The following is a 13,680-nucleotide window of genomic DNA, read 5'->3' on the forward strand; positions in this document are numbered from 1 at the left end:
AAGACTGGAAGGGGTGGTGGTTTTTTTAAATGTCAGATTTACAGCAAAAAAATCATAGGACATGCAAAGAAAGGATGAAATCTGGCCCATCCAAAGGAACAAAATAAATCTTTAGAAACTATCCCTGTTAAGACACACAAATTAATTGAATTTGCTCAGAAAAGTCTTTAAAACAGCTATCTTAAATACGCTTAATGAACTAGTGAGAAGTAATAAAAGGAATTCAGGAAAATGATACATGAACAGAATTTCTCAACTATCTTAAATATGTTCAATGACCTAATGAGAAATAATGAAATCAGGAAAATGATAACATGAACAAAATTCTATCAACAAAGAAATTATTTTTAAAAACCCAGATTCTGGAACTGGAAAATATAGTAGCTGAATTCAAAAATTTACTAGAAGGGTTCAACAGCAGACTTGAACAGTCAAAAAAAGAACCAGTGAACTTGAAGGCAGGTCATTTGAAATAATCAAGTCTGAGGAGCAAAATCAAAGAAGAAGAAAGAAAAGTGAACAGAGCCTGAGAGACGTATGCAATACCGTCAGGCAGACCAATTGATGCGTTACTGGAATCCAGCAGAAAAAAGAGAAAGGGGTGGAGAGATAAGTTAGAGAAATAATAGCAGAAAACTTACCAGATTGAGGAAAAACACAGCTCTATAAATTGAAGAAACTCAAAGAATCCATGTTTGATAAACCCAGAGTCTGACACCAAGACACATTATCATGAAACTGTCAAAAGTGAAAGACAAAGAGTAACTTGAAAGCAGTAAAGGTAAATGTGGTATGTACATACAGTAGAATATTATGTAGTCAAAGAAATGAAATTCTGATAGATGCTACAAAATTGATGAACCTGGAAGACATTATGCTAAATGAAATAAGCCAGGCACAATAGGATCCATCTTTATGATTCCTCTTACATGAGGTGCCTGGAGTAGAGAAATAAAGTAGATTGGTGATTGTCAAATGTTGGGGAAGAGGGAAATGGGAAAATTAAAGTTATTGCTTAATGTGTGCAGTTTCAGGGGAAGGTGGAAAAAGTTCTGGAGATGGATGGTTGCACAGTAATGTGAATTTACTTAATACCATAAAACTAAACACTTAAAAATGGTTTAAATGATGTGTTATGCATATTTAACCCCAGTTTAACGAATGAATATAAATAAACTTATAGAACTCAAAAATTTCAAATGAACCTCATTATTTAGAAATCACCATCATTAATGTTCACTGAGTATTATTTTAGACATGTTCCTATGGTTGTGTTCACATGAAAAGATGGATGAATGGATAGGTTGAGGTGGGTGGATCTCTTGAGGTCAGGAGTTCAAGCCCAGCCTGGCCAACATGATGAAACCCCAACTCTACAAAAACAAACAAACAAACAAAAACTAACTGGACATGGTGGTGTGCGCCTGTAATCCTAGTTACTCTGGAGGCAAGGCAGGAGAATTCCTTGAACCCAGAAGGCAGAGGCTTCAGTTAGCCAAGATCCTGCTACTGTACTCCAGCCTGGGTGACAAAACGAGACTCTGTCTCCAAAAAATAATAATATCTTGTTAAAAAACAAGATAAAAAACATTGTCCCAATTTTTTCACATTGTTTATCGTGGTAAAATACACATAACATAAAACTTACATTTTAACCATTTTTTAATTGTATACGCTATTTAAATACTGTGTTCTAGACAGAATTGATTGACTTTCATCCTGAAAGATGAGGACATTAGCAGTATTGCACTTTTCATCTCCCCCTCCTCCACTTTCTGATTTTTTAAAGTTATATTATTTTTATAGTCATAGTTTATATTTTTATGTTCTGTTTTGTGACTACAATTTGCACATTTGCTACATACTAGCTTTATTTTCTCTAGATTTACAGTTAATTATATTCAGTGCTCAAGACTAGTTATTTTACTGTGGCTTCTCCATGACTGTGTTCTTAATTTTGAATGATCTTTTAATTCCCCTCTTTCACACATACGTTGTCCTACTTCCTCCCTCCACCAGTTTAAAGAGGTACTTCATATTTGAGAAGGCCTGGGGCTTTTATACTTAACCAGATCTTGGCTGAGTAGTTTTTTAATCTCTTTTGCTTTAGTTCGGAACTTAGTACACATTGCTTTGTTGTCTTCTGGCATTCATTGTTGCCTCGAAGTCAGAGAAGAGTCCGATCATTTCCTCTTCCTCCCTTCTCTTCCTCCTCCCCCACCGTAGCATTCTGCCGTTGGCCTCCAAAATTTATGTCCTTCTCACATGAAGAATACATTCATTCCGTGCCAGTAACCCAAAACTCTTAACTTGTTCCATCACCAACTAAGAAGTCTAAAGTCCAGAGTTTGACCTAATATCGTTTAAATCAGATGTGGATGAGACTCATAGTGTGAGTCATCGTGAGGCCAGTTGCTCTCAAACTGTGAGCCTGTGAAATGAAACAGGTTATGTGCATTCAAAACACAGTGGTGGGACAGGCATAGCATAGACATTTCCATTCCAAAAGGGGAAAATAGGAAGAAAGGAATGATAGATAAATCCCAAGCCACTCGAAAACCAACAAGGCAAACAGCATTAAATCTTAAGGCTCAAGAGTAATCTTTGATTCCATGTCGTGCCTCTGGACACCCTGGGGTAGAACTTGTATTGCTATAAAGGAATACCTGAGATTGAGTAATTTATAAATAAAAGAGGTTTTATTTTGTCTTATGGTTCTGCAGGCTGTACAGGAAGCATGGTGCTGCCATCTGCTTCTGGTATGGGCCTCAGGAAACTCACAATCATGGTAGAAGTCAGCAGGGAACCAGCAAGTCACATGGAAGAGCAGGCACAGAAGAGAGGAAGAAGGTGCCACATACTCTTTAACAAGCAGATTGCATGTGAACTCACTCATCACCAAGGGCATGATGCTGAGCTATTCATTGAGGGATGCACCCTAGTGATCGAAACACCTCCCACCAGGCCCCATCTCCAACAGTGGGGATTACATTTTACTGTGAGATTTAGAGGCCACAAATAGCCAAACCATATCCAGCCTCAAAGTTCTGGGGGACACTGCCCCTATATTTTTGCAGGGCACAGACCATGCTACAGCTCTTACAGGTTGGAGTCTCATGTCTCTCCAAGGCTGGAGTTGCACACTGGTGGGCCCTACCCTTCCAGGTTTCAGGGACAGCCCCAATCCATGTTATGTCTGAGCATTGCCCTAGTGGAGGCTTTCTGTGGTGATTCTGCCTTCACACCTGTACTTCGGACTACTCTATGGGGGCTCTCTGCAGTGGCTCTGTCCCATGACAGCTCTCAGCCTGGATACTCAGGCTTTTCTGGTATCTTTTGAAATGTAGGTGGAGGCAGCCACACTATCATATCTCATGCACTTTGCACACCTGTGGAGATGGCACTCTGCAAACACCATGCCAGGGTTTATCACCTTTGCCTTCTAGAAGGGTGATCTGAGTTGCACCTGAGCCTACTTGAGCAACAGCTGGGGTAACCAAGGAGCACTGCACCAGAATTTAGGGAATAGAGCCTTAAAATTGTCCTGCCACAAGGCCCTGGGGTTCTGGGTCTGTGATGGACAGGGCAGCTCTGAAATACCTTACTGGTCATTCTCCCGTTGTCTCAATGAATAGCATGTGGCTTCCTTCCATCCACATGAATCTCCTTAACAGATGTTTGTACCATGCCTTTGGTTTCTCTCCTGAACAAGCTGTATCATTCTTTACATGGCTAGGCTGGGAATTTTCCAAATCTTTAAATTCTGCTTCCCTTGTGATTATAGATTTCATCTTTTATTTGTTTCTATCTTCTCAGCTTTTACTATAAGTTGAGAAGCCACAAAGCACCCTCAAGACTTTCCTTGGATATTTTTTCCACTAAATATCCTGTTTCATCACTCTCAGACTACTTCTACAGAACACTAGGACACAAGCACAATCCAGCCAGGTTCTTTACCACCTTATTACAAGATCACCTTTTCTTCTGTTTCTAGTAACATATTTCTCATTTTTTTCTGAGACCTCATTAGGTTGGCCTTTACCATCGAACATTTTGACTGTGACCATTAACATGATCTCTAAGAAGATTGAAGCTTTCTCAGCAGTTCTCCTCTTTTGAGCCCTCACCACTCTTAATGCTCCTTCCACAGCAATGTAGGCTTTTTCTAGCGTGCACGTCCATATTCTTCCAGCCTCTACCCATTACCCAATTGCAAAGTTACTTCCACATTTTTAGGTGTTTGTTACAGCAGCACCATGCTACTGGTGCCAGCTTCTGTTTTATTATGTTCAGGCCCCTATAACAAAATTCTCAGACTGGATAATTTATAAACAAATTTATTGTTCACATTTCTAGAGACTGGGAAGTCTAAAACCAAGGTATCAGCAGATTCAGGGTCTGGTAAGGGCCTGTTTCTCATAGATGGTACCTTCCAGCTGTAGCATCACAGAAGGGGCAAACAGGCTTCCTTAAACCTCTCTTATAATGGTAGTAATCCTATTAATGAGGGTAGAGCCTTCATGACCTAATTATCTCCCAAGGCCGCTCCTCTGAAAACCGTCACCTTAGGAGTTTTAACATAGGAAGTTTGAGAAGGACATTCAGATTAGAGTGAGCACTAAATCATAAGGGTTCCACCCTTACGCTGAAATTACCTGACATAGGACCCACCCCCTAATAACTATCACAGTGGGATTAGGATTTCAACATAGGAATTTAGAGGGCAACACAAACGTTCGGTCTGTAACACCAAGTTATTCAGGTTGAAATTCTAAACTTGAAGAATGTAATCAATTTGAACATTGTAGTATTGAAAAAATGTTAAAACCACAACGTTTTGATTTTATAGTTAGCCTGTCTCATCTAAGAATCCCAGAACTTTTTCTCTCCTGTATTTTACATCTGCCTCACAGCTTTAAAAGAGAAATTAGAACCCAAACCGGTGAACTTCTTTTACTTCTGAAAGACCTGTACAAGCTTCACTTTTAAAATATGGTGATATGTTAAAATGTTCTGCCACATTTTAGATACAAAGTATAGTAAAATAAAGTAAGATATATTCTCTTTCATGCTTTTGCAGTATATAGAAAAATGATTATAATTTTCTTGTATGCTTTCTGTGGGCTTTTTGATTGAAAACATTGGTATTGTAGGTTGTAGGTATGTTAAGAACTCCTCAGATACCTTTCTGGTAATGATTAACATTGTTCTTTTCTTTTTTTTTTTTTTTTTTGAGACGGAGTTTCGCTCTTGTCACCCAGGCTGAAGTGCAGTGGCGCAATGTCGGCTAACTGCAGTCTCTGCCTCCTGTGCTCAAGCGATTCTTCTGCCTCAGCCTCCCTAGCAGCTGGGATCATAGGTACCTGCCACCACACCTAGCTAATTTTTTGTATTTTTGATAGAGAGGGGGTTTCGCCATGTTGGTCAGGCTGGTCTCAAACTCTTGACCTCAGGTGATCCACCCACCTCAGCCTCCCAAAGTGCTGGGATTACAGGCATGAGCCACTGCGCCCAGCCGATTTAGGTTGTTCTTTAAGCACTAGTTTGAATTCTGTTAGCTATGTAACAGTTAACTTTCCTGTTTACAGTTCATATGAATCATCTCAGGACCTGAACTAAAACTGTGTTGTTTAATGAGGCTGCTTGAAATTTCAATTGATTTATTTTTAGCTTTATTTGTAGATTATGTGTACTATATCTGTAACCTGTTTTTAGTCTGTAAGAAGATTTTGTGTAACTCTCTCACATGGGCGCTCTCTCTCTCTCTCTCTCTCTCTCTCTCACACACACACACACACACACACACCCCCCTCTCGGTAAACTATGTTTAGACCATGCTTGGGTTGAACTACTGTGAAAGTAATGAATTTGGTTACCCTACTTCTACCACATACTTATACGCAAAGGGCACATAACCATTGTCTCTAGTGCTCCATTCCTAGCATATACCACTTAGTCTGTTTTATCCTATGATAGCAGAATACCTGAGACTGGGTAAGTTGTAATGAACAGAAGTTTAATGGCTCATATTCTAGAGGCTGGGAAATCCAATATCAAGGTGCTGGCATCCAAGGGCTTCTTGTTGCATCGTCACCTGGCAGAAGAAGAGAGAAGAGGGGACGAAAGAACAAGAGGGAGCTGCACTCACACATGAGGGTGGAGCCTCATGGCCTTATCACCTCTTCTTAAAGGTCCCAACTCTTAATACTATTACAATGGCAATTAAATTTCAACATGAGTTTTAGAGGGGACAAGCATTCAAGCTATAGCATTCTGCCTGCAGGCCCCCACATCTCATGTCCTTCTCATAAACAAAATAATTCATCTAAATAGCCCCACAAGTCTTCTAACAGCTTGAACTTAAAAGTCCAGAGTGTCATCTAAATTAAATGTGAGACTAGTCTTTTTTAAGTGAATATTTTCACTTTTTGCTTTTATGCTCTAAAATTTTCTTTCTTATCTAGTGACTATGTAAATTGTCATTAATTTTCAAGTGAAATTCTTAAATTTGGGGGCACTTTGATTTGATTTTTGATTTTTTAATTTACTACTTAAGCAGAATTTCTTATTGCTAATTATCATATTTAAACTGAACTTATTGTTACGAACTTACTGAAGAAATGGCTTTCCTCCTTTCTTTCAAACATGAGATTTCTTCTAGATTTTGCCTAATAGAAACTTAATATTAGGGTAAATAATCTTATCTTTTGTTTGCAATGTTGAATAAGAGCCAATGGATGTTTTAATTTTTCAAATGATATTTTCACCCAAAAATTTAAGCATGAAAAGAATGAAAATATAAATGAATATTTATAAATGCCTCACGTAGTTCTGATTTTAATTTGTTTTTAATTTCCTTTTTAGCTACTCCCTAATGGTAAAGCACTGTTGATTTGTTTTGCAGAATCCTTGCAGCCTTTCTTGGAAGCCTGTAGCAACTCTTCATTTTTTCGTACTTGCTCTGTGCTGCTTCGAGCCCCTAAGCTTGATCTTCAAATACTTGAAAAACTCAGTATTATTTTACAGAAACTTTCCAAAATCAAGTAAGAATTTCTTATTTCTAACATTTTTATTGAAAAATAGCTTATTGTGATCATTTAGACCAGGGGTGTCCAATCTTTTGGCTTCCCTGGGCCACAGTGGAAGAAGAATTATCTTGGACCACACATAAAATACACTAACAATCACTGATGTGCTCGTTAAATAAATAAAATCTCATAGCGTTTTAAGAAAATTTACAAATTTGTGTTGAGCCGCATTCAGAACCATCCTGGGCCAAATGAAGCTGACAGGCTGCAGGTTGGACAAGCTTGGTTTAGACCTTTCTAAATCCCATGCTACATAAACTTTGATCATTAAATAAAAATTTCCATTATACAGATGTAGAAAACTAAAATTCACAAATATTAATGCTGATCTAAGACCACATATTTAGTGACAGGCTAGAATTAGAGTACTAATCACAGAACATCTAGTTGTTTCTATAGCTCATTTCAGATTAATGAACTTTAAATACTTCACATAAAAGTAAGATCAGTTTTTAGCAACCAAATAATAATATCCAAATAAATTCTTGTATGCTAGTATTCTGTAATACCACAGGTGAAAATAAAAAGATAACAAAAGTATATTTTGCAAATTCTTATTGATGTACCAAAGTGGATTTAGGGAATGAGAATTAAGCAAGCAGAACAGATTTTAAATTACTTTAGTAACAGGGTTTATTTTAGTAAACTCTTACGGGCTGCCTACTGCCACTAATTTGGATTTTATTATGAAAATCAAGGGGTTTGTGTTTCCTCTTCTTTCTCCTGACTCAGAAATTTGTATAACCAGTTACTAAACTATAAATAAGGACACAGATTTTAAGCTGTATTTTCCTTGATTCTTGGTATACTCTAATGTTTCCTTTGAGGCAAATCTGGAAACCTTCTATCTCAAGTCATTTTTATAACAGTAACATTTTTATTTTTATTTAGGTTGAACTATTCTCCCTCTGGCCTCATCCCTCATCCATGATTCCCATGGTAGAGAATTTAGATATTTTCAGGTGTCCATATACTCGAGTAGTAAATACAGTGCAGCTTGAAATTAATTGTATAATTTATATAATAGTGATTAAGAGATCCACATGTTCTGTTTGGTAACATGCTTAGTAGTGCATCGTAATAAATTATTGTCAAATTATAACCTTATTCTCAACTGACCAAATTATTAGCTTTGGTCTGGTATCTGCTGAATTTATCAATTTACTGTCTTCCTTTTCTTGCCGACTGTACTATGATTCTCTTGATTTATGATCAGTAAATTCCTAGTAAGGCCTGTTGCAGTTACCCATGGTGCCATGAAGCAGCAATAATCTTACTTAGATTTAATTCTTTTTTAGTTCCTAATTCATGGGATTTTTAAAAAAGTGGTCCTAAAGTGCAAGTATATTCTTGGTCCAAAATGTTTTACTATTCGTGATGTGTTTGCAGCTTAGGTTCATTTTTGACTTAAATAAAAAACTAGAACAAAGCTTGAACAAGAAGATTGGGAATAGTTGATGCTCAAGCAAGACTTAAAATAAATCTTTAAGACCACAAAAGATGTAAATCCTTTTATATTAGGATAGCACATAAGGTTATTTGACAAATTCTCTCGAGAGGTAAAAATAGCTAGACAAGGAAATAAGAAACATAAAGTATAATTCTTAATGATTGAAATGAAATTACTGACCGGTTATTAGAAAGAGGATGATTGAACAAGTGTTTTATAGCCAAGTCAAAAGGTAAACCAATATTCTGCCAGTTTACAAAGGCCTGCTTACATAAAATAGGATGATCAAATGTTCGTCTGTCTTGCTAGCTGTGAAAAAAAAAATTCTCAGGCTCTCTAATAGTGAATATGGTGCAGTTTTCAGGGTTATAAAATGTTTCCAGGGTGGGCGTGGTGGCTCATGTCTGTAGTCTCAGCACTTTGGGAGGCCAAGGAAGGAGGATCGCCTGAGCCCAGAAGTTCAAGACCAGTCTTAGCAACATAGTGACACCCTGTCTCTACAAAAAACAGAATTAGCCAGGTTTGATGGTGTGCACCTGTAGTCCTAGCTACTCGGGAGGCTGAGGTGGGAGGATTTTTTGAGCTGGGGAGGTTGAGGCTGCAGTAAGCTGTGTCCACACCACTGCACTCCACCGGGGTGCTAGAACAACACCTTGTCTCAAAAGAAAAAAAAGTTTCCTTTTTTCCCCAATGCTTTTCTGCTTCAGTTTATCTCATAAACCCATTTTGTTTGTTTCAGCATTCTAATCTTTTAGTCGCCTATTTTCTCCACTGTTTTTAAAAACAGATGCCATTTCCTAATGTTTACACGTAAATTGTCTTTCAGTGTCATTGCAGATGAACTCCCTAAATATGTGTAATTAAATAATACATTCATTTGTTTACAGGAGTAATAAGAAGCTCTTTGAACTTTTTACGATTCATCTGATGCTTCAAGAAATACAAAGGACAACAAACCCAGAGCATGCCTTTCTCTGTATTAATCTAAATTCAACTCTGTTCAATTTGGGTTTAACAAAATGTAACTCCCTGGTCTCCAGTGCAAGCCATTAGACTGGCGTATTTTTTTAATATAGTAGATGTGGTGCTTATTTATAAACATGTAAAAATTACCAAAGTAACAACAATTCTACCAAGTAAAGTTATCAGTAGCATCATTCATCATGAAAAATAAATGATTTTTTTGAATTTTACAAATGAAATCTGTAGAAGGTATTGGAACTTTTGGAATGCTTCAGTTCAAGTAAGGTAGTACTAATGTACAAGATGGCATTTCTAGAATGTATGACACTGATGTTACTTTTTGTAAAATTATATTAGGAAAATTCTTAAAATTATGTGATGATTTGGAATAAATTTGTGCTTATGTGAGAACAAGGTTAAATAATACTGTTTTTCCATTTTCTTAATATATTAGAATCCTTCCTTTTGGAAGCAGAAGTATGTATCTTTATCATCTTGAGAGCATAACTTTTCTATATACTATATTTTAGATTAACAGATACTGACTTTTTAAATTGTGCTTTTTGTGGGATAAAAAATTATTTTTTATTTGTGCTGTTCACAGGATTAAAAACTTTTTTTTTTTTCAAAATAATTATTACTGGAGCATGTATATACAATACAAGACATTCTTTAAGTATTTAAAGGTAAACAAAAGATATTCCTGTTACCAGAAATACCTCTTGATTTAGCCAAAGATGAGTAAAGTGGCCAGAGATCTGGGTGAGTGAAGGTGGTGAGACTTGGGACTTAGCACAGGATACTGAGGAACATTGTTTTAAAGAGCCATGAAATCATATATGATCAGTTTATAAGCTCGGTTTCAGGATTTAGAAGAAATTTTCAAAAAAGTATTAGGCCTCTTTAAAAAAATATAAGAAAATGTGCCATTTTTGAAGTAGAAACAAAGTCATAAGGAAAGAACAGGCCGAGGTGAGTATGGTGGTACCCACAGAAACTTAAAAATGCAGAAGGCCAGGCACGATGGCTCATTTCTGTAATCCTAGCTCTTTGGGATGCCAAGGTGGACGGATCACCTAAGTTCAGGAGTTCAAGACTAGTCTAGCCAATGTGGTGAAACCCCATCTCTACTAAAAATACAAAATTAGCTGGGCATGGTGGCGGGCGCCTGTGATCCCAGCTACTTGGGTGGCTGAGGCAGGAGAATCACTTAAACCTGGGAGGCAGAGAGCCGAGATCATGCCATTGCACTCCAGCCTGGGCAACAAAGTGAGACTCCGTCTCAAAAAATAATTAAAAAATAATAATAAATGCAGAAGCCAAAGTGCACATTAGAAACAAAAAAATGACATGATTGATACTTCATAAAATAGGAGTAGCATGATGAGAAAGAACAAACGAAAAGCTCTCTCGGAACTCAGAGTACATAGAGATGCTACCAGCGAGAGTGGATGGCAGATACTAGGATAGAGCCTGGCACTTCTGTATGGTGGCATTTGGCATTTCTGAAAAAGAGAACAGAACAAGTAGAGCAGAAGCAATATTCAGAAATATAGTTGAATAAAGATTAATCAACTTAGAGATGAAAGAAAACAGTTGATTAAATCAACCTCATGACAAAAGACAGCACTGAGCACTGAAACAAATATTAATTTAAATAATTGTTACAACTCTGTTTATAAGATGGAATGAGATGCTAAAGTCCCCAAAAGGATGAATAGTGGGAAAAGCAGCCCCCCTGCTCTTCCTTTCTCAGTCATCATGATGTGTGCTGTCATCTCCATTTCTCACCATGTCTTCTCACAAGTCTTTCAGGGTCAAGCGATTTCAGGCCAAGAAACAAAAACAAAATTGTCTTATTCTCCAGTGTATTCGGATGAAAACTGGTAATAAAATCAGGTACAGTCCCAAGAGGAGACACTGGGGAAGAACCATGCTGGGTCTGTAAGGAATTGCAAATGAGATGGCACACATATTTATGCTGTATCAAGATCACTGTCATCTTACCATATCAGGCTGAAAATGTCACCAAGAGTCACATGTGTTCCATTGGGAAAATGGTTTTTCTCTTTGTTTATATCCTCTGCACTAGTAGGGTGGTTTAGTAACAAATATGTGAGACCTTTTATTTGAAAAATACTGCTTTTAAGTAATGGGAAAAGCAATATGTTAGTAGTATCGGGGTAAGATTATCTTAGCCTTTGTTAACAAAAACAGAATTGATGGGGCCTTGAGATTGTGGTAGAGATGAAAGAGGAGCTGTTAAGTACAATATTCTACATTATCAGAAAGAGTCAAGTGTTCCATTTCACTGTTAGAAAAATGTAGGATAAAGAATGCGTCTGGAAAATACCAAGGAAACTATTAAAATAAAAATAGCATAAATATTCTCAAAACACTGAAAAAGAAAAATGAAATATCTATATAGATATAGCAAAAAATAGAATGACAAGAACATGAACAAAAATATTTAGGATAAATAAGGGAAGTTTTAAAAATTATAAATATATTCTTTATGGTCATATGTTAATAAATTTGAAAATCTGAATTAGATGGACTGTTTTCTAGGAAAAGATAAAACTTGGCTTAAGAAATCTGCACTAGCAAATCATTACAGTCTTTTATTTACTTACTTTTTTGTAGAGACAGGGTTTTGCCATGTTGCCCAGGCTGGTCTTGAACTCTTGAGCTCAAGCAGTCTGTTTGCCTTGGCCTCCCAGAGTGCCGGGATTACAAGCATGAGCCAATGCACCTAGCCTACAGTCTTTTATAAAATTATCAAAGAATTCTTTTTTTAAATGGCTGCAAGTCCAGGTATTTTGCAAGTGGATTATTTTAAAATTTCAACATGAAATATTTAAAGTTATTTAAACTGTCCCAGAATGTAGAAAAATCATCCAAATTTATTTCATACAGTTAACATGAATCTAGTATCAAACAGTTGGCAAAATGAGAATAAAATAGATTCAAAAGTCTCAAAGAATTATGGAGAAAGCAATACCAACTGCATATAACAGGAACATTAATCCATGATTAAGTAGGATAACATACATTCTAGAAATACAAGATTAACTTTCTAATTGAAAAATATATTTTGGCCAGGTTAAGTTTTTAGCATATTATTATTATTTAATCCTCATAATAACTTTGTGATGGGTCTTATAATTGTTATCATTTTATAGATCAAAAAAGAAATGGGATTAGGGAGATCTAAGTGACTAAGCCACAATCATTGCTGTAACTAGAGCTCTGTTAGTTGAAGGGGAGTGAGAGGGAATTTACGATACTAGATTTTTACCCATGTTATAGTTGTGACTGGAGTCCTTGAGTTTACCTCCTTTCTTCCAACCTCCAAATTTATTGGAATAACAAAAGAAATTTTTCTAGAGTAAGCAATATGAAATGGAAAGTTTTTGTTTTCAGTAGTGTGGTGGACTATATTTATTCTCCAGGTGCAGTGCAACTCAAAAAGTCAGGAGTACATAAGCACATGGTTGATCTGGTGGCAAAGTAAAACAGTTCCTTGGAGGTCAGACTTGATAAGAAACAAATCCAAAGCAAAAGAAAATATTAAAAAAAAAAATCAATGTCATTGAAAACAGGAAGTCAACAAAACCAAAAGCTATTTCTTTGAAAAGATCAATAAGCTTCCGGTCAGGCTAATAAAACAAAACAAAACAAACAAACAAAAAAGCAAGAGAAGGTATAAAATACCAAAAATGAAAGAAGGGACATGACTGTGGGTTCCATGTTCATAGATAGGAAGACTTAATATTATCAAGATTTTTCTCCCAACTTGATCTTTAGATACAATGCAAATCCTATTCAAAATCCTAGCAAGTTATTTTGTGGGTACCAACTGACCTTTTCCCATGAATTATGAACTTTCTTAATGGCATCTAGAAGGCTAAATTCTTTCTAGGTTTTCATAGCTAGAGAGGAGATAGGGATTAGACATCAAGGCCTGGCTTTAAAGCTTCAAAAGACAGGCTGACTCTCTTGTTGGAGTTTAATAGGGTTGTGACTTTAACTTGAAGACTGTACTCGTTTACCATTCTGAAAATCCTAGGGCCCTTAAGAATATTATACTAAATCTCCCCTGCCTGTGCTCTATAAATGGAATAACAAAGCCTGGATGATGGCACATCTGTTTATAGCATCATTTCCTGAATACTTTAA

The 13,680-nt window shown here is 36.5% G+C and overlaps 1 protein-coding gene across 3 annotated transcripts in view; it reads left to right on the forward strand.

Moving 5' to 3' along the window:
* The window catches only part of CCDC138 (coiled-coil domain containing 138), an 83,388-nt gene extending 73,472 nt beyond the window's left edge, over positions 1-9,916 (forward strand). For 2 of the 3 annotated variants that reach the window (XM_032263027.1, XM_032263028.1), the window contains 2 exons: positions 6,905-7,043; positions 9,426-9,916. In XM_032263027.1, the coding sequence (XP_032118918.1) occupies positions 6,905-7,043; positions 9,426-9,591 (305 nt within the window). In that variant the 3' untranslated portion in view covers positions 9,592-9,916. Of the gene's footprint in view, positions 1-6,035; positions 6,192-6,904; positions 7,044-9,425 lie in introns of those variants that run through there. The other variant, XM_032263029.1, reaches the window with a different exon arrangement.
* Positions 9,917-13,680: the final 3,764 nt, after the last annotated feature.

Source organism: Sapajus apella, unplaced genomic scaffold (genome assembly GCF_009761245.1).
Source record: "Sapajus apella isolate SASKATOON/1434 unplaced genomic scaffold, GSC_monkey_1.0 scaffold134, whole genome shotgun sequence".
NCBI lineage: Eukaryota > Metazoa > Chordata > Mammalia > Primates > Cebidae > Sapajus > Sapajus apella.